General features: G+C 47.1%; 1 protein-coding gene across 4 annotated transcripts in view; it reads right to left on the bottom strand.

The window, feature by feature from the left end:
- The window catches only part of LOC144593193 (cadherin-7-like), a 74517-nt gene that overhangs the window by 28646 nt on the left and 24856 nt on the right, over positions 1–21015 (bottom strand). For 3 of the 4 annotated variants that reach the window (XM_078398680.1, XM_078398678.1, XM_078398681.1), the window contains exons 1-4: positions 16286–16546; positions 15067–15361; positions 12813–12932; positions 1718–1885 (exon numbers count right to left, since the gene is read on the bottom strand). In XM_078398680.1, the coding sequence (XP_078254806.1) occupies positions 1718–1885; positions 12813–12932; positions 15067–15361; positions 16286–16486 (784 nt within the window). In that variant the 5' untranslated portion in view covers positions 16487–16546. Of the gene's footprint in view, positions 1–1434; positions 1476–1713; positions 1886–12812; positions 12933–15066; positions 15362–16285; positions 16651–21015 lie in introns of those variants that run through there. The other variant, XM_078398682.1, reaches the window with a different exon arrangement.

The raw sequence follows: 21015 nt of genomic DNA, 5'->3' as shown, positions 1-21015 counted from the left end.
TTCCTTGTTTCCAACACATCAAACAATTAGTTTTGGTAAAGTGCCGCAAGTTACTGCTCTAACAACCTGATGTTTGGAACATTGATCCAAAGACAAAATGTTAAATCCCACCTTCACAACTAGGGAGTATATATTCAAGATATTAAATATATACAGCATGTAATTAAAAATAAATGAATCCTCTGCAGCATCAGCATGAGGCAGCAGAATCATTGCAATAACTTCTAGTTCATTAATGTCGCCTGGAGAAGATAACCTGCCATCCTTCCCCAGTATGATCTATCTGTGAGTTCAAAAGCACCAAAGTCATTCATTCTTAACTCTTTGGGCGAAATGAGGGGTGGACAAAAAATATTGGCATCATTGGCAAAGTTTCTAACCCGTGAACAAATAAAGCCACAGAAGTTGTGGGCTGAAGGGCCTGTCCCTGTGCTGTACTGTTCTATCTCCTTTACTTTAGACCTTAGACTTTAGAGATACAGCGCGGAAACCGGCCCTTCCATCCACCAAGTCCGTGCCGACCAGCGATCCGTGCTGCACACAAGCGCTATCCGCACTCTAGCACTATCCTACACACTAGGGACAATTTACAATTCTACCGAACCCAATCAACCTACAAACCTGCACGTCTCTGGAGTGTGGGAGGAAACTGGAGCGCCCGGAGGAAAACCCACGCGGTCACAGGGAGAACGTACAAACTCTGTACAGACAGTAACCGCAGTAAAGATCGAACCCGGATCTCTGGCGCTGCAAGGCAGCAACTCCACCCCTGTGCCCCCGTGTCGCCACATCTAATTTCTACGGTGACAGGAAATCATTAGATCAATGGATATTTTTAAGGTGGAGATTGACACATTTTTGATTAGTACGGGTATTTGGCGCAAGAGAATGGGGTTGAGAGGGAAAGGTAGATCAGCCATAGTTGAATGGCAGAGTAGACCTGATGGGCCGGATAGACAATAGACAATAGACAATAGGTGCAGGAGGAGGCCATTCGGACCTTCGAGCCAGCACCGCCATTCAATGTGATCATGGCTGATCATTCTTAATCAGTACCCCGTTCCTGCCCTCTCCCCATACCCCCTGACTCCGCTATCCTTAAGAGCTCTATCTAGCTCTCTCTTTAATGCATTCAGAGAACTGGTCTCCGCTGCCTTCTGAGGCAGAGAATTCCACAGATTCACAACTCTCTGGCTGAAAAAGTTTTTCCTCATCTCAGTTCTAAATGGCCTACCCCTTATTCTTAAACTGTGGCCCCTTGTTCTGGACTCCACCAACATTGGGAACATGTTTCCTGCCTCTAACGTGTCCAACCCCTTAATAATCTTATTTGTTTCGATAAGATCTCCTCTCATCCTTCTAAATTCCAGTGTATACAAGCCTAGTCGCCCCAGTCTTTCAACATATGAGAGTCCCGCCATTCCGGGAATTAACCTAGTAAACCTACGCTGCACGCCCTCAATAGCAAGAATATCCTTCCTCAAATTTGGAGACCAAAACTGCACACAGTACTCCAGGTGCGGTCTCACTAGGGCCCTGTACAACTGCAGAAGGACCTCTTTGCTCCTATACTCAACTCCTCTTGTTATGAAGGCCAACATTCCGGGAATTATTCCGCTCCTAGAACGTATGAACTATGAATTTATGAACTTATCTCGTCTTCAACATTTATACGTCGTGACATGGAGAAGTCCCACTGAGGTTGGAGCGTACTTACTGTGTTGAAACTTTGGCCCATTGTCATTCACATCGGACAAGGTGATGTTCACCATAGTTGTCCCTGAGAGACCACCTCTCAGTCCAGCCATGTCCTTCGCTTCAACAGTAACCAGGTAATGCTCTTTGACTTCTCTGTCCATATTCGGCAAAGCTACCCGAATAATTCCTGTGGAAAATATTCCTCTGTTGATTAAAAAGGAAACAAACCTTCTTGTACAACAACATTGGATCAGCGACCCAGGGGAGGGGAATAACGAGAATAAAGAATAATGAGGACATAGTTCTAAGGTGAGAGGGGCAATATTTGATAGGAACTCGCAGGACTCCGCCTTTGGAGTATTGTGAGCATTTTTGGACTGCATATCTGAGGAAGGATGTGGATGGCATTGGAGAGGGTCGAGAGGAGGTTTACGAGAATGATCCCTGGAATGATTGGGTTAACATATGATGAGCGTTTGACGGCACTGGGCCTGTACTCGCTGGAGTTTAGAAGGATGAGGGGGACATCATCGATACTTACCGAATAGTGAAAGGCCTGGATAGAGTGGATGTGGAGAAGATGCTTCCACTAGTGGGAGAGTCTAGGACCAGAGGCCATAGCCTCAGAATAAAAGGATGTACCTTTAGAAACGAGATGAAATGGAATCTCTTTAGTCAGAGGGTGGTGAATTTGTGGAATTCATTGCCACAGACGGCTGTGGAGGCCATCAATCTGTATTTTTAAGGCGGAGTTTGACAGACTCTTGATTAGTATGGGTGTCAGAGGTTATGGGGAGAACGCAGGAGAATGGGGTTGAGTGGGAAAGAAAGATCAGCCATGGTTGAACGGCGGAGTAGACTTGATGGGCCAAATGACCCAAGTCCGATAACTTATGAACCTATGAACCCGAGGGGCACCATTTTGATTCAGAAAGTGGTAGGTTTCTGGAACGAGAGGTCGGTCGGGGCAGATACTGTATTTAAAGGACGCTTGGACAGGTGCACGGATAGGAAAGGTTTAGATGAATGTGGGACAAACACAGGCAAATGGGACTAGCTTAGATGGAACATGTAGGTCGGCAGTAGTGTTTCATTTGTCACTTATGCAACTGCACAGTGGAATTATTTTTGCATATATTACACATGCAGGCGCATGGATAAATTAAACCAAAGGGTCTGTTTCCAAGCTATATGACTCTATGAATCTCTTAACCAAAAAAAAAATATGGTTCCATTATCTCCTGCAAGGCATTTCTGAGGGATTTCCCCATGGGATAATATGTAAGAGGCGCAGAAAGGTAATTTCTGTCGGTGTAAGTAATTTAAGGCTCTTATAATTCCAAGAATTCCATTTCAGCTCGCTAAATCAGGGCAAACCTACTTTGTTGAATGTTTCTATCTGGGACACTTAAAGCATGGAAAAAATGTGTGTCATCTCCAACAGATTGACTATCACCTTCCTTTTAATATCAGAGTGGAGGGGTTGGGGAGGGCTATGTATCCATTTGCACTGAAGATAGACACAAAATGCTGGAGTAAGTCAGCGGGTCAGGCAGCATCTCTGGAGAGAAGGAATGGGTGACGTTTCGGGTTGAGGTGACGTAGGCAAAGGTGACGTATCGGGTCGGGACCCTTCCTCAGACTGAGTGTCAGGGGAGAGGGAAACTAGATCTATGAAGATGTACAAAGAACAAATGAATGAAAGCTATGAAGAGGGATAAATCAGAGCAACCTATTGCACACCATTCATTCATTCTTTGTACCTCTTTTAGTTTTTTAGTTTAGTTTAGTTTCGAGATACAAGGTGGAAACAGGCCCTTCGGCCCATATTATTCTTCAGATCTCTAGTGTCCCTCACCCCTGACTCTCAGTTTGAAGAAGGACTGGACCCAAAACGTCACCTATTCCTTTTCTCCTGAGATGCGGCCTGACCCGCTGAGTTACTCCAGCATTTTGTGTCTGGCTTCGTTGCAAACCAGCATCTGCAGTTCCTTCCTATCCGTTTTCACTTGTGCCAATTATTGGAGTTGGGTCAAATCCATGAAATCAGAGTGCCGGAATCAAACTAGAATTCACTCATTTCTTTCTCGGGCAAACGTTTCTCTGCGTCTCATGGAACTGGGCTCGGCAAGCTTGTCAGTGGAAGTGATTGAGACCTTTATCTCGTAGTTTCCCTGCAGCGTTACAAACCTGAGAGGTGTGGACCAAAAGACCATGAGACATAAGAGTAGAATTAAGCCATTCATCCCATCGATAGCGGAGTCAGGGGGTATGGGGAGAAGGCAGGAACAGGGTACTGATTGAGAATGATCAGCCATGATCACATTGAATGGCGGTGCTGGCTCGATGGGCCGAATGGCCTACTCCTGCACCTATTGTCTATTGTCTCCTCCACCGTTCAATCATGGATCAGCCATGACCACATTGAATGGCGGTGCTGGCTTGAAGGGCCGAATGGCCTCCTCCTGCACCTACTGTTTATTGTCTATTGACGATCTATCTTTCCCTCTCAACCCCATTCTCCTGCCTTCGCCCCGTAACCTTTGACACCTTTATTAATCAAGAACCTGTCAATCTCCGCTTTAGAAATGCTCAATAACTTCACAGCCATCTGTGGCAAAGAATTCCACAGATTCACCACCCTCTGACTAAAGAAATTCCTCCTCCTTTCCATTCCAGATGGCTGTGGAGGCCGTCAATGGATATTTTTAAGGCAGAGATTGTCAAATTCTTGATTAGTCAGGGATTATGAGGAGAAGGCAGGAGAATGGGGCTGAAAGATAGATCAGCCATGATTGAATGGCAGTGTAGACTTGGTGGGCTGAATGGCTTAAATCTACTCCTATAACTTATGAACATGAACATTCTCTAAAGATACGTCATAGAGTTGTGGGCACGTTAAACGCTCTCTGTTTTTTAAAAAAACAGATCCTTTTTAAAACTTCCTCACACCTTTAATTTTTCTCTATTGTTTTTAGTAACCCCGGGCAAAAAGGCTTTTAGCTATTACCGTATCAACGCCCCTCGTAATCTAGTGAACCTTTGCCGCACTCCATCTGTGGCAGGTACACATATCCATTACTGGGAAATAGAAAGAGTGGGAGCACCTTTAGGGCAGTTCTGAGACTGGGATGTTAGTGACTGGGATGTTAGTGACTGGGATGTTAGTGACTGGATGTTAGTGACTGGGATGTTAGTGACTGGGATGTTAGTGACTGGGATGTTAGTGACTGGGATGTTAGTGACTGGGATGTTAGTGACTGGGATGTTAGTGACTGGGATGTTAGTGACTGGGATGTTAGTGACTGGGATGTTAGTGACTGGGATGTTAGTGACTGGGATGTTAGTGACTGGGATGTTAGTGACTGGGATGTTAGTGACTGGGATGTTAGTGACTGGGATGTTAGTGACTGGGATGTTAGTGACTGGGATGTTAGTGACTGGGATGTTAGTGACTGGGATGTTAGTGACTGGGATGTTAGTGACTGGGATGTTAGTGACTGGGATGTTAGTGACGGATGGACAAAGGCAACAGATTCAGGCATGTTACAGTAATGGGAACAGGCCACTGTGAAGCAACCTCCTTCACTCCCTTTGGCCGCAATCATGCTTTACCGGTTGTCGGTTGTTAGGGTAGGGAATAGAACACAGAATATAGGACAGTACAGCACAGGAAAAGGCCCTACACCCATAATGTTTGTGCCGAACATGAGACCAAGTTAAACTGATCTCACCTGCCTGCACGTGATCCATGTCCCTCCACTTCCATGTACCTATCTAAAAACCTCTCAAATACCACTGTTGTATTTGCCTCCACCACCATCTCTGGCAACGCGTTCCAGGCCCCTACCACTCTCAGTGTAAAAAACGTGCCCAGCACATCTCCATTAAACTTCCCCCCTCTCACCTTACAGGTATTCCCACTAGTGCTGGACATTTCCATCCTGGGGAAAATGGTTCTGACTGTCTACCCTATCTATGCCCAGCCACTTGGGCAAAGGAAAAGTCATAGAGTCTTACAGAGTGGAAACAGGCTCTTCGGCCCAACTTGCCCACACCGACCAACATGTCTCATTTGCACTAGTCCCACCTGCCTGCGTTTGGCCCATACCTTTCTAAACCACGTTATTGTGTTAAAGAGATGTAACGAGCTAATAATAACATAATATATTCCTTTATTCATTCCACACCGGGGGAAATTTACAGTGTTACAGCAGCAAAGTGGATAGCAAGAGTGCAAGAGATCATTCATTATAAATAAAAGATACATAAATTGCCATCAGTTTTCTGTGTGTTCTTAGCTGTTATTGTTGACTCGTCTGCTGGGAGCAGTGCTGGTTGTGCAGTCTCACAGCAGCGGGAAGGAAGGACCTCCTATATCTCTCCTTCACGCACTTGGGGTGAAGGAGTCTGTCACTGAAGGAGCTACTCCGTGCAGTGACAGTGTCCTGCATGTGGTGGGAGTCGTTGTCCAGCAACGATGTTAGCTTTGGCATCATCCTCCTCTCTCCCACCACCTGCACTGAGTCGAGGGGGCAACCCAGGACAGAGCTGGCCTTCCTGACCAGCTTGTCAAGTCTCTTCTCTTCCGCCGCTGCAATGCTGCTGCTCCAGCAGACCACTCCATGGAAAATGGCAGCACGGTGGCGCAGCGGTAGAGTTGCTGCCTTACAGCGAATGCAGCGTCGGAGACTCAGGTTCGATCCTGACTACGGGTGCTGTACTGTACGGAGTTTGTACGTGACCTGCGTGGGTTTTCTCCGAGATCTTCGGTTTCCTCCCACACTCCAAAGACGTACAGGTCTGTAGGTTAATTGGCTGGACAAATGTAAAAAATGTCCCTAGGGGGTGTAAGATAGTGTTAATGTGTGGGGATTGCTGGGCAGTGCGGACCCGGTGGGCCGAAGGGCCTGTTTCTGCGCTATATCTCTAAATCTAAATCTAAATCTAAACCACCGTGTTGTAGAAGGTCCTTTGGAGTGCCCCCTGCACTCCAAAGGACCCGAGTCTCCTTAGCAGATAAAGTCTGCTCTGGCCCTTTCTGTATAGTGCATCGGTGTTTTCAGTCCAGTCCAGTTTATTGTTGAGGTGGACACCCAGGTACTTATAAGAATCCACCCTCTCGATGTCCATTCCCTGGATGTTCACCGGTGTCGGGGGGACCCGGCTGCGCCTGCGAAAATCTACCACCATCTCCCTGGTTTTCCCCGCGTTGATCCTACTAGAGGAACTCAGTTGGTTATGGGGCATCTGTGGAGGGAATTGGACAGACTATGTTTCGGGTCGGGTCCCTTTCACCAGCATCTGCATCCTCTTGTGCCTTTGTATTCAATAGCAAATCCTCCTCAGGTTTAGGGAGCAAACTTTGTTTAGATAAACCAGCAACTAGATAGGAAATAGAACGTACAGCACAGGAACAGCCCCTTTGGCCCACGATGTTTCTGCCCAACATGATGCCAAGTTGAACTAATTTCATCTGCCTGCACATGATCCATATCCATCTATTTCCTGCACTTCCATGAGCCTCTTAAATACCACGATCGTATCTGCCTCCACCACCACCCCAGGCCATTCGTTCCAGGCCCCCACCACTCTCAGTGTAAAAAACCTGCCCTCCACATCTCCATTAAACTTTCCCCCTCTCACCTTATAGCTCTGCCCTCTCGTGTTGGACATTTCCCCCCTGGGAAAAAGGTTCTGACTGTCTACCCTATCTTTGCCTTTCATAATTACATACACCCTCAACCTCCGATGTTCCAAGGAAAACAATCCAAGTCCATCCAACCTCTCCCCCCTCAACTCCATCCAAGGACCCAAACAGTCTTTCCAGGTGAGACAGGGGTTCACCTGCACCTCCTCCAACCTCATCTATTGCATCCGCTGCTCTAGATGTCAACTTCTTTACATCGGCGAAACCCAACGCAGGCTCGGCGATCGCTTCGCTCCACACCTTTGCTCAGTCCTCCTTAACCAACCTGATCTCCCGGTGGCTGAGCACTTCAATTCCCCCTCCCACTCCCAGTCTGACCGTTCTGTCTTGGGCCTCCTCCAGTGCCATAGTGAGGCCCACCGGAAATTGGAACAGCACCTCATATTTCGCCTGGGCAGCTTGCAGCCCAGCGGTATGAACATTGACTTCTCCAACTTTAGATAGTTCCTCTGTCCCTCTCTTCCCCTCCCCCTTCCCAGATCTCCCACTGTCTTCCTGTCTCCACCTATATCCTTCCTTTGTCCCGCCCCCCTGACATCAGTCTGAAGAAGGGTCTCGACCCGAAACGTCACCCATTCCTTCTCTCCTGAGATGCTGCCTGACCTGCTGAGTTACTCCAGCATTTTGTGAATAACAACCTCTCCCTGTAGCTGAAATCCTCTAATCCAGTTGGCATTCTGGTAATAGACACAAAATGCTGGAGTGACTTAGCAGGTCGGGCAACATCTCTGGAGTTGGTGGCGGTTCGCGTCGAGACCCTAGCAATGCAAGTTTGAGAGGGACATGGACCAAACGTGGAGAAATTGAACGAGTGTAGATGGGGCTTCTTGGGCGGCATGGACGTTTTGGGCCGAAGGGCCTGTTTCCATGCTGCATCGGTCTATGACCATAACTATTGGGGAGCAAAAAGATCATTGTAAGGTACCTTGTACTGGAAGCTGTTCAGGGGTGGATTACTACAGGTGAAATGAAGAAACGAAATACCCATGGCGTTTGTGACTTCTGAAGTAAAATTAGCTTTCTAAATTAGATGAAAAAATTCATGTCTTTGGAATGCGTGCAGATGCTGCTGTCATTTATATTCAGCACCTTCCTGTAACAATTCATATTCCCCTGCCGTGCTTCCGACTGCAAGTTTGAAAATGGCAAGAAACTATTTAAAGAAAACCACTTTTTCTTTCCTTGAGGGATTGCTGCAGAGAAAAGAAAGGCTTGTACTTTTTATTATTTCAAATAGTTTTAACTCCACTGGTTAGATCACACTCGGGGTATCGTGTGCAGTTCTGGTCACCACACCAGAGGTCGACGTGCCCTACCTCGACTCCCACCATTTTCTCCTCTTCTCCCACCCCCTCCCCCTCCACCTCCTCTGGCTTCACAATTCTCAGCCCTTCCGTCCTTTTCTCGTACCTTTTACCTTTTCATCTCTAACTTTGTCCAATCATCTGCCTATCAACTCTCCCCTCTTTACCTGTATCCACCTATCACTCGCCAGGCTTTGTCCTGGCCCACCTCTCTCTCAGCTTTCATCCCCCACCAAGCCCCCCCCGCCCTGCCCCACTCCACCACAATCAGTCTGAAGAAGGGTCCCAACCTATCCCTGTTCTCCAGAGATGCATGTGTAGGACAGATTTGGAGGTCAGCGGAAGGGACTGATGTAGATGGGACATGTTGGTCAGTGTGGGCAAGTTGGGCTAAAGTCTGTTTCCACGCTATATGACTCCATGACTCCATGCTGCCTAACTCACTGAGTTACTCCAGCACTCTGTATCTTTTTTTGCTAAACCAGCACCTGCACTTCCTTGTATCTGCATTTAGACAATAGACAATAGGTGCAGGAGTAGGCCATTCGGCCCTTCGAGCCAGTACCGCCATTCAATGTGATCATGGCTGATCATTCTCAATCAGTACCTCAATCATTTCACCTGGATGTTGCCTGGATTGGAGGGTGGAAATTATAAGCTCATAAATTCATAAATCAAAGGAATGGAATTAGGCCATTCCACCCAGCGAGTCTGTTCAGCCATTCAATCACGGCTGATCTATCTTACCCTCTCAACCCCATTCGCCTGCTCCACATAAACCCTGACACCCTTATGGCCAAGAATCTGTCAATCTCTGCCTTAAAAATACCAAATGACACGGCCTCCATAACCGTCTGTGGCAATGAATTCCACAGAATTCACCACCCTCTGATTAAAGAAATTCCTCCTCATCTCCTTTCTTAAGGTACGTCCTTTAATTCTGAGTCCGATCAAAGATAGTCTGAAGGTCTCCAATGAGGTAGATAATTGCTCATTCTCCAGAGATGCTGCCTGTCCCGCTGAGATACTCCAGCACTTTGTGTCTTTAAAGCACCACCTGCAGCTCCTGCTTATTATACATAGAGTGTACATTACTGTGGGAAGGGTTGGGCCAAAGGGCCATTTCTGTTGAATGGCTCTGTGACTTCACCCTCGAGCTTTTGTTGCTTCTGCCAGAGGTTGTGTCCACCCCACATCAGCCTTCAAACAACGTCAGGGTTTCATATATTCCAATCAAGTTTCTTTTTTACTCTTCTGAGCTCTGGCGGATTCAAGCCTGGCTTTATCTCATATCCTCAGGAGGTTTGGATGTGCGTTGCTACACATGCCCATATCTTCCAAGATGAGGAGGAACAGCTCATTTAATTCTCTGCATCAGGGAAACAATGTTGGAAAGGGATCCTGGATAGAACAAAGACCCAGCGGGCCGTGGCCTGCAGGGGGGAAGCCGCCAAGATGGTCCCTGCTCGTTCCCTGAAGACAGGAGACCGGAGAGGAGGGAGCTGGTGACGACGGACGCAAGGAACAAGGGTTGGTAGGAGAGTGAACTGGGCTCTTACCTTCCGCGCTCTCAAGCTCGGCTGCGGGAGGCCCCCCCGCACCACAAAGATGAACGGGTGAGGAGAGGGACATCGGTTCGCTGGACGATCCAGATGTCCAAGGACGATGAGGGCTGGAGGCCCTGCAGCAGCCTGGGGCTCGCCTGGATTGGGCACTGCTTCTAGGGTGCCAACTATCTCACTCCCAAATAAGGGACAAGGGGTCGTCACTACCCTGCGCCCCACTTGACCTCACCCAGCCGGCGGCCACGTGCTCTCGCTCTACCAATGGCGGCCACCCGGGCCGGGAGGCGGGTTCCTACGCAAACTCAGTTAGGCGGTGCCCGGGCCTCTGAACCTACACTGTCTGGACCTACACTGTCCGGGCCTATACTGTCCAGGCTTCCACTGTCCGGGCCTGCACTGTCCAGGCCTACACTGTCCGGGCCTACACTGTCCAGGCCTACACTGTCCAGGCCTACAGCGCCCCCCCCAGGCCATATACGGGACAAGGGCGGTCCCATATGGGACAAACCAATTTAGCCCAAAATAGGGGATGTCCCAGCTAATACAGGGCAGTTGGCAACCCTAGCTGCTCCATAAGACCTAGAGCATGGACTAGACTGGACTTTGAAAATGGCGCCAATACTCAGCAGGTCAGGCAGCATCTCTGGAGAACATGGACAGGTGACATTTTGGGTCGGGACCCTTCCTCAGATATTTTTACACTCATTCCTCTCTTCCTTAATCAAATGTTAAACCCTTGATGTAATATAACATGAACTAGGTAGAAACAAAGAACTGTGGATGCCGGTTAATACACAAAAGCACATAAAGTGACATATTTGTTTAATTTTAGTTTAGTTTAGTTAATTTATTATTGTCACCAAGGTACGGGGAAAAGTTACAGTCAAAGAAAAGGCTGCACATGATTACAATCAAGTCATCCACGTTGCACAGATAAAGGATAAAGGGTGCAACATTTAGTGCAAGATAAAGACCAATAAAGACCAACTAAAGATAGTTCAAAGTTCTCCAATGAGGTGCTAGGGAGGTCATTACCGCTCTCTAGCTGATGAGAGGACCGTTCTATCATGCAGGCTCAGTAATATATTTCTGTACACTTTACTAATCGGGGATGTGCTTAGGTATGGCAATACTTTACTGGACTGTTTGTAAGAAAATAATTTCACTATGCATTTGCATGGTCACATACCTTTGGAAAGGAGATGAGGAGGAATTTCTTTAATAATAATAATAATAATAATAATAATAATAATAATAATAATAATAATAATAATAATAATAATAATAATAATAATAATAATAATAATAATAATAATAATAATAATAATAACATAGAAACATAGAAAATAGGTGCAGGAGTAGGCCATTCGGCCCTTCGAGCCTGCACCGCCATTCAATATGATCATGGCTGATCATCCAGCTCAGTAACCTGTACCTGCCTTCTCTCCATACCCCCTGATCCCTTTAGCCACAAGGGCCACATCTTACTCCCTCTTAAATATAGCCAATGAACTGGCCTCAACTACCTTCTGTGGCAGAGAATTCCACAGACTCACCACTCTCTGTGTGAAGAAATGTTTTCTCATCTCGGTCCTAAAAGACTTCCCCCTTATCCTTAAGCTGCGACCCCTGGTTCTGGACTTCCCCAACATCGGGAGCAATCTTCCCGCATCTAGCCTCTCCAACCGCTTAAGAATTTTATATGTTTCAATAAGATCCCCCCTCAGTCTAAATTCCAGTGAGTACAAGCCCAGTCTATCCAATCTTTCTTCATATGAAAGTCCTGCCATCCCAGGGATAATAATAATAATAATAATAATAATAATAATAATAATAATAATAATAATAATAATAATAATAATAATAATAATAATAATAATAATAATAATAATAATAATAATAATAATAATAATAATAATAATAATAATAATAATAATAATAATAATAATAATAATAATAATAATAATAATAATAATAATAATAAGCCTTTATTCATCCCACAATGGGGAAATTTGCAGGGTTACAGCAGCAAAGTGTATCGCAAAAATAAATAAGCATTCATTAAAAAATAAAAATAACGGTAATTATCTTTATTTACTGGCCTGCTGGGAGCAGTGCTGATTGTACAGTCTGACGGCAGCAGGAAGGAAGGACTTTCAATATCTCTCCTTCATACACCTGGGGTGAAGAGGTCTGTCACTGGGTGGCAGACTTTAGTCAGAGGGTGGTGAATCTGTGGAATTCATTGCCACAGACGGCTGTGGAGGCCAAGTCATTGGATATTTTAAGGCGGAGATTGACAGATTCTTGATTCACAAGGGTGTCAGGACGAATGGGGAGATGGTAGGAGAATGGGGCTGAGAGGGAAAGATAGATCAGCCATGATTGAATGGCGGAGTGGACTTGATGGGCCGAATGGTGCAAGTCTGCTCCTGGAGCTTATGAATTTATGAATATGTGACAATAAAAGCCCCATTGAACCACTGAACCATTGCGGTCTCTTGTATCTGCAGTCTCTTGTATTCTATCTCTCACCTGTAGTTGGTTCGATCAGGAAGTACGGTTGTCCTTGGAGGATGCGGTACACAATCCTGGCATGGCTCCCGTAAGAGGGGTCGTCAGCATCCGTAGCCGTTACCTGGGTAACGGAGGTCCCTGCACAGAGTTCAGGGAACATGTTCAATAAACATTTATTGCGCACTCTTTTCTCTTCAAACTCTTATCTGTTAAAACAAATATACAACGTCAAACATCACGTCTGTAGAACTCTATCTCAGAGACCTCAATCACTATTGAGGTAATGAAATCCCAAACTAAACTAATCTAACCTCCAGTCTTCTTTACAAGATCTGCACTTAAGGGCGGCACAGTGGTGCAGCGGTCGAATTGCTGCCTTACAAAGCCAGACACCTGGCTTAGAAACAGAAACATAGAAAAATAGGTGCAGGAGTAGGCCATTCGGCCCTTCGAGCCAGCTCCGCCATTCAATATGATCATGGCTGATCATCTAAAATCAGTACCCCGTTCCTGCTTTTTCCCCATATCCCTTGATTCCTTTAGCCCCAAGAGCTAAATCTAACTCTCTCTTGAAAACATCCAATGAATTGGCCTCCACTGCCCTCTGTGGCAGAGAATTCCACAGGTTCGCAACTCTCTGGGTGAAGATGTTTTTCCTCATCTCAGTCCTAAATGGCCTACCCCTTATTCTTAAACTGTGACCTCTGGTTCCGCACTCCCCCAACATTGGAAACATTTTTTCCTGCATTTAGCCTGTCCAATCCATTAAGAATTTAATAAGTTTCTGTAAGATCCCCTCTCATCCTTCCAAATTCCAGTGAATACAAGCACAGTTGACCCATTCTTTTAAGTCAGGCTTTGATCCAGACTATGGCTGCTGTCTGCACGAAGTTTGTACGTTCTCCCTGTGACTGCGTGAGATTTCTCCGGGTACAAAGACAGAAATTGCAAATTGTCCCGAGTGTGCAGGATTGTGCTAGTCTATGGGGAGTGCTGGTCGGTGCCTGTTTCCACGCTGAATCTCTAAACTAGGGTAAACTAAACTAAAGTAAAGTAAACTAAACTAAACTCTAAACCGCTCAACATCCTGCACTCCAAGGAATAGGGTCCTGACCTGTTCAACCTCTCCCTATAGCTCAGGCCCTCAGACAAGGAGAGGTTTTCTCATTCAGAGGACAGTAAGTCTATGTAATTTTGAATTTGTCTTGGGAGATTCACCTGCTTCTCCCTGATTAGCTGGAGTCTATCTAGTTCAGCCTTAAATGGGATTGAAAGCTCTGCTTTCACCATCCTTATGGGCTACGCAGAGGCTCAGTTTACGCAGAGGCTCAGCAGCGGTAGAGTTGCTGCCTCACAGCGCCAGAGACCCGTGTTCAATCCTGACCACGGGTGCTGTCTGTATGGAGTTTGTACTTTCTCCCCGTGACTGCGCGGGTTTTCCCCGGGCGCTCCGGTTTCCTCCCACACTCCAAAGACGTACAGGTTTGCAGGTTAATTGGCTTCGTTAAAAAATAAACCAGCATCAAGAAGGAGAGAATGTTTAGAGTTTAGAGATACAGCGCGGAAACAGGCTCTTTCGGCCCACCGGGTCCGCGCCGACCAGCGATCCCCGCACATTAACACTATCCTACACACACCAAGGACAATTTTTACATTTGCCAAGTCAATTAACCTACAAACCTGTACGTCTTTGGAGTGTGGGAGGAAACCGAAGATCTCAGAGAAAACCCACGCAGGTCACGGGGAGAACGTACAAACTCCGTACAGACAGCACCCGTAGTCGGGATCGAACCCGGGTCTCCGGCGCTGCATTCGCTGTAAGGCGGCAACTCTAACGCTGCGCCACCGTGTCGCCTTGTAGGAAGGAACTGCAGATGCTAGTTTACATCAAAGATGGACACAAAATGCTGGAGTAACTCACTGGGACAGGCAGCATCTCTGGAGAACAGAAATGGGTTTCAGGTCGAGACCCTTCTTCAGACTGAGAGTCCGGAGAAAGGGAAATTAGAGATATAAAAATGTACAAAGGACGAATGAAAGATTTGCAAAGAATATTGATGCTGGCCTTTCATTCGTTCTTTGTACCTTTTCATAGATCTAGTTACCGTCTCCCCTGATTCTCAGCCGAAAGAAGGATCTCGACCCGAAACATCACCTATTCCTTTTCTCTAGAGATGCTGCCTGACCCGCTGACTTACTCCAGCGTTTCGAGCAGGGGAGAGATGACTGGCTTACTCTTTCCCTTTATTCTAATATCGTTTTCCACGCTTACCCTCAGGGGACATCTCGGGGACGGTGGCGAAGTACGGCCCGTCTAGAAACCTGGGTTCATTGTCGTTGATGTCCTGGACCTTAATGTTGAACTCTGACTCGGGCTCGGCGAACTGCTTGGTAGCCCTGTTCACCACTTGTGCCCGGAGTGTGTAGGATGGCTTCTGCTCTCGGTCCAGCTTCTTCATGACGTAGATGTCTCCCTTATCTTCATTGATGGTGAATATGGTGCCGGCTCCCTCTCCACTCAACGTGTATCTCAGCGTCCCGTTGCCCGTGTCTGAGTCGGAGTGTATCTGTGGGTGGTAATTGATCCGTGCGGTTAATGGAATGCCATTTCCCTGGTTAGCAAAGCTGGTCCCCCATGGTCGAACAGAAGCCACAGGGGGATGCCATCCAGCTTGTCTGGGACAGGCACTGCTCGTAAGAACCGGAACGTAGACTTTTAAAATTTAGATTAGTTTAGAGATATAGTGCGGAAACAGGCCCTTTGGCCCACCGAGTCATCGCCGACCAGCAATCCCTACAACCAGCACTATCCCACACACTGGGACCACCTTTCCTTGGTCGCCGGTCATCTAATTTGTTCTGAACCTTTTCATACCTCTAGTCTCCCTTTCCCCAGACTCTCAGCCTGAAGAAGGGCCTCCACCCAAAACGTCACCTATTCCTTTTCTCCAGAGATGCTGCCTGACCCGCTGCTTTACACCAGCACTTTGTGTCTATTTTTGGTGTAAACCAGCATCTGCAGTTCCTTCCTACACTCTCTGCTTTGCTGTTGTCCTCCAGCAGATGACAGAACAACCTCTTTAAGATCACCCCTCATCCTCCTGCGCTCCAAGGTTTAGAGTCCTGGTGTGCTCAACCTCTCCCTGTAGCTCAGGCCCTTGAGTCCATGGTGATATCCTCGTAAAGCCTCTCTACACCTTTTCCAGTTTGACAACACCTTTCCTACACCAGGCCCTTCTTCCATGCCGACCAAGATGCCTCGACTAAACTAGCTAGATTAGATATAAACTGAGTGAACTCTGTGAAGCTATAACAGGATAGACACAAAATGCTGGAGTAACTCAGCGGGACAGACAGCATCTCTGGAGAGAAGGGTCTAGACCCATCTTCTGAATTTAATATCTAATCTGACTCATTTGTATGAGGCATCTTGGTCGGCATGGACGGACATGCTGTAAACTGTGACTATGACTCCAAAGCTCATGGCTTACCTTCCCGATACGGAGTGGTTCATCTTCGATGTACTCTTCAACCACAAAGAACTGGTTCCACACCCACTTGCGCTTGACGCGATGGATTTGAGGACGTTGAGTCTCGGCTCGATGTTGCTCTGAATAGACAAGGGTCATCAGCCAGCAATCCACCAGAGCACATCCCATTAGACAGGTCCACCAGCTGCAATGGTTTAACATTCCCAGGGAGGGAGGAGCACTTTGCACGTAGGGAACAACTGGGGCAGACCTGCGGAGGCCGGGGGTCACTCTATAACCAACCAGCAAAGCGCACAACTCTGATAGAATGCAGACGGTCCTTTTCTTCTGCAGCCGACTGAAAATCAGTTTGACGCCTTTTATTTCTGAAAAAAAAGAACAAGCTAATTGATGGTCATAGTCATTGAGTCATCAGTGCATAAATAGGTCCTTCGGCCTATAGAGCCTGCACTGGCCATTGGTCACACACTGGTTTTCATCTCATTATTGCTTGCACTGATGCATTAAACGGTACACATGGAGCTACACAGTCAGGATAGGCACAAAATCAGGACAGCATGGTGGCGCAGCAGTATAGTTGCTGCCTCACAGCACCAGGGACCAGGGTTCGATCCTGACCACGGGTGCTGTCTGTGCGTTCTCTCCGCGACCTGCGTGGGCGGCACGGTAGCGCAGCGGTAGAGTTGCTGCTTTACAGCGAATGCAGCGCCGGAGACTCAGGTTCGATCCTGACTACGGGTGCTGCACTGTAAGGAGTTTGTACGTTCTCCCCGTGACCTGCGTGGGTTTTCTCCGAGATCTTCGGTTTCCTCCCACACTCCAAAGACGTACAGGTATGTAGGTTAATTGGCCGGGTAAATGTAAAAATTGTCCCTAGTGGGTGTAGGATAGTGTTAATGTACGGGGATCACTGGGCGGCACGGACTTGGAGGGCCGAAAAGGCCTGTTTCCGGCTGTATATATATGATATGATATGATATGACCCGCGTGGGTTTTCTCCGAATGCTCGGGTTTTTTCCCACACTCCAAACACTGCTGGGTGGCAGTGTAGGTTAATTGGCTTTGGTTAAAATGATAAATTGTCCCTAATGTGTAGGATAGTGTTAGTGTACGGAGATTGCTGATGGGCGGGTGATTCGGTGGGCCAAGGGGCCTGTTTCCATGCTGTATCTCGAAACTCAACTAAACTAAACTAATGAAGCTGCCGGTCATGCCCTTCCTGCGACCATGTTTCCGTGACTGCAACAAATTATTAAAGAGGTAATAACGGTGCATTTGGATAGCAGTAAAAGGATAAGTCCAAGTCAGCATGGATTTATGAAAGGGATATCATGGACAAGCTAGATACAGGAAAAATGTTCCCAATGTTGGGCGAGTCTAGAACCAGGGGCCGCTGTCTTAGAATAAAGGGGAGGTCATTTAATACTGAGGTGAGAAGGAACTTTTTCACCCAGAGAGTTCTGAATTTGTGGAATTCTCTGCCACAGAGCGCAGTGGAAGCCAAATCACTGGATGGATTTAAGAGAGAGTTAGATAGAGCTCTAGGGGCTAGTGGAATCAAGGGATATGGGGAGAAGGCAGGCACGGGTTATTGATTGGGGACGATCAGCCATGATCACAATGAATGGCGGTGCTGGCCCGAATGGCCTCCTCCTGCACCTATTTTCTATGTTTCTATGTTTCTAAACATCACAATTCCAAGGGCTGGTTCCTTCCACTCACATTTTCCCTACCCCTCAAAATAACACAGAGCAATGAGATACCAGGAGCAAAGCCGATCAAGGCCGTAGCTCAGCTGCAAATCTTTTCACAGGGATTAAATATTATCTTGCAGTCAGAATGCAATCGATATTCGGAATACAAAACTTACACGAAGGTTACATTAGCTTCTCCACAAGCTGTGTTTTGTTTTACATTTCAAATAGGATAGAAATGGATCTTGTGGTCACTTTGCTATCGATAGGCCAAGACTCAATGTTAATGGATGTTTTTGATGGCATCTTCCACAAAATTAATTATAATGTCAAGTCATGTCAAATTTATTTGTCACATACACATACACGATGTGCAGTGAAATGAAAGTGGCAATGCCTGCGGATTGTGCACAAAAAAGAATTACAGTTACAGCATATAAATAAAGTTAATAAGTTACTATAGTATAGACAAAAATTTAGTCTCTGGGGTTATAAAAGTTGACAGTCCTGATGGCCTGTGGGAAGAAACTCCGTCTCATCCTCTCCGTTTTTACAGCGTGACAGCAGAGGCGTTTGCCTAATTGTAGCATCTGGAACAGTCTGTTACTGGGGTGGCAGGGGTCCCTCATGATATTGCTGGCTCTGGATCTGCACCTCCTGATGTATAGGCCCTGCAGGGGGACGAGTGTAGTTCCCATGGTATGTTCTGCCGAACGCACTACTCTCTGCAGGGCCATCCTGTCCTGGGCAGAGCTGTTCCCAAACCAGCCTGAATGTTGCCGGACAGGATGCTCTCTACAGCCCCAGAGTAGAAGCACTGAAGGATCCTCAGTGACACTCTGAATTTCCTCAGCTGTCTGAGGTGGTAAAGGCGCTGCTTTGCCTTACCCACCAGTGCGGCAATGTGCGTTGCCCACGTCAGATCCTCTGTGATGCGGACTCCCAAGTATTTAAAACTGCTCACCCTATCCACAGTAGACCCATTTATCTCCAGTGGCGTGTACGTCCTTGGATGTTTAGCCCTTCTGAAGTCCACAATCAGCTCCTTCGTTTTAGTGACATTCAAGAGGAGGCTATTGTCCTGACACCAGAGTGCCAGATCAGCCACTTCCTCCCGGTAGGCCTTCTCATCGTTGTTGGAGATCCGGCCCACCACCACAGTGTCATCAGCAAACTTGATGATGGAGTTTGAGCTGAACCTGGCCCCACAGTCATGTGTGTACAGGGAGTACAGTAGGGGGCTAAGGACGCAGCCCTGGGGGGGATCCTATGTTCAGGGTGAGGGAGCTAGATGTGTGTTCCCCCATCCTGACCACTTGGGGCCTGGCAGTGAGAAAGTCCAGGACCCAGGCACACAGAGGGGTGCTAAGCCCCAGTTCCAGTAGCTTCTCAACCAGTCTGCTGGGGACTATTGTGTTGAATGCTGAACTAAAGTCAATGAACAGCATCCTCACATAGCCCCCCTGGTTGTCCAGATGAATTACTTGAATGTCCATCAGTTTCATGTCTTCTGTGGCCAACTGGAACATAGCAGCAAGCTCCACCATCATTTTAGTTTAGTTTAAAGATACAGGGCGGAAACAAGCCCTTCGGCCCACCAAGTCCGTGCCGACCAACGATCACTGCACATTAACACTATCCTACACACCCTAGGGACAATTTACAATTCTACCAAATCAATTAACCTAACAAATCAAAAACCTGTAGGTCTTTGGTGTGTGGGAGGAAACCGGAGCACCCAGAGAAAACCCATCCAAACTTTCATGCACCAACCTACATGTCCCATCTAAACTAGTCTCACCTACCTGTGTTTGGCCCATCTTCCTCTAAACAAGTGCCAGCCATGTACCAGTCTATATGTTTCTTAAACATTGCGATAGTATCTGCCTCAACTACCTCCTCTGGCAGTTCGATCCATACACCCACCAAGCCCTTTGTGTAAAAAAAATACTCCTCAGGTTCCTATTAAATCTTATTCCCCTCAGCTTAAACCTATGTCCTCTGTTTCTCGATTCTCCGATTCTGAGCAAGAGACTTTGTGCTTTACCCAATCTATTCCTCTCATGATCTTGTACACCACCATAAGATCACCCCTCATTCTCCTGTGCTCCAAGGAATAGAGTCCTAGCCTGCTCAACCTCTCCCTATAGCTCAGGCCCTCGAGTCCTGCAACATCCTGGTAAATTTTCTCTGTACCCTTTTCCAGCTTGGCAACATATTTCCTATAACATGGTTCTCAAAACTTAATGCAATTTTCTTGTCCATTTACTGAGCATTCCCAGCAGGGCTAACTTCAACTATACCAACGACTGCACCTCCACAGACTCCTCTGTCAAGCTCCTCAAGTTTGCAGACGACACAACCCCGATTGGACTGATCCAGGATGGGGCGGAATCTGCCAACAGACGGGAAGTGACACAGCTGGCGTCCTGGTGCCATCGCAACAACCTAGAGCTCAATGCTCTCAAGACAGTGGAACTAGTTGTAGACTTTCGAAGAGATCCCCCTCTCCTCCCCCCACTCACCATCAACAACACCATAGTCACATCTGTGGAGTCATTTAAGTTCCTTGGAACCATCATCTCCAGGGACCTTAAATGGGGGGCCACCATCGACTCCACAGTCAAAAAGGCCCAACAGAGGATGTACTTCCTGCGGCAGCTGAGAAAACACAATCTGCCACAGGCAATGATGGTCCAATTCTATACTGCTATCATTGAGTCCGTCCTCACCTTCTCCATCATGGTCTGGTTTGTCTCAGCCACCAAGCACGACATCCGGAGGCTGCAATGGATCGTTCGCACAGCTGAGAAGGTTGTTGGCTGCAACATTCCCCCCATTGACGAACTGTACACTGCAAGGGCCAGGAAGCGAGCGGGCAAGATCATCTCTGATCCCTCTCACCCTGGCCATAAACTCTTCGAAGCACTTCCCTCTGGAAGGTGACTCCGGACTGTCAAAGCAGCCACAGCCAGACATAAAAACAGCTTTTTTTCCACGAGTGATAGTTCTACTCAATAACCAAAGTCTGTAGTC

The sequence above is a fragment of the Rhinoraja longicauda genome, chromosome 4, assembly GCF_053455715.1.
Source record: "Rhinoraja longicauda isolate Sanriku21f chromosome 4, sRhiLon1.1, whole genome shotgun sequence".
NCBI classification, from domain to species: Eukaryota; Metazoa; Chordata; class Chondrichthyes; order Rajiformes; family Arhynchobatidae; genus Rhinoraja; species Rhinoraja longicauda.
This window is presented reverse-complemented; position numbering and strand designations above follow the sequence as displayed.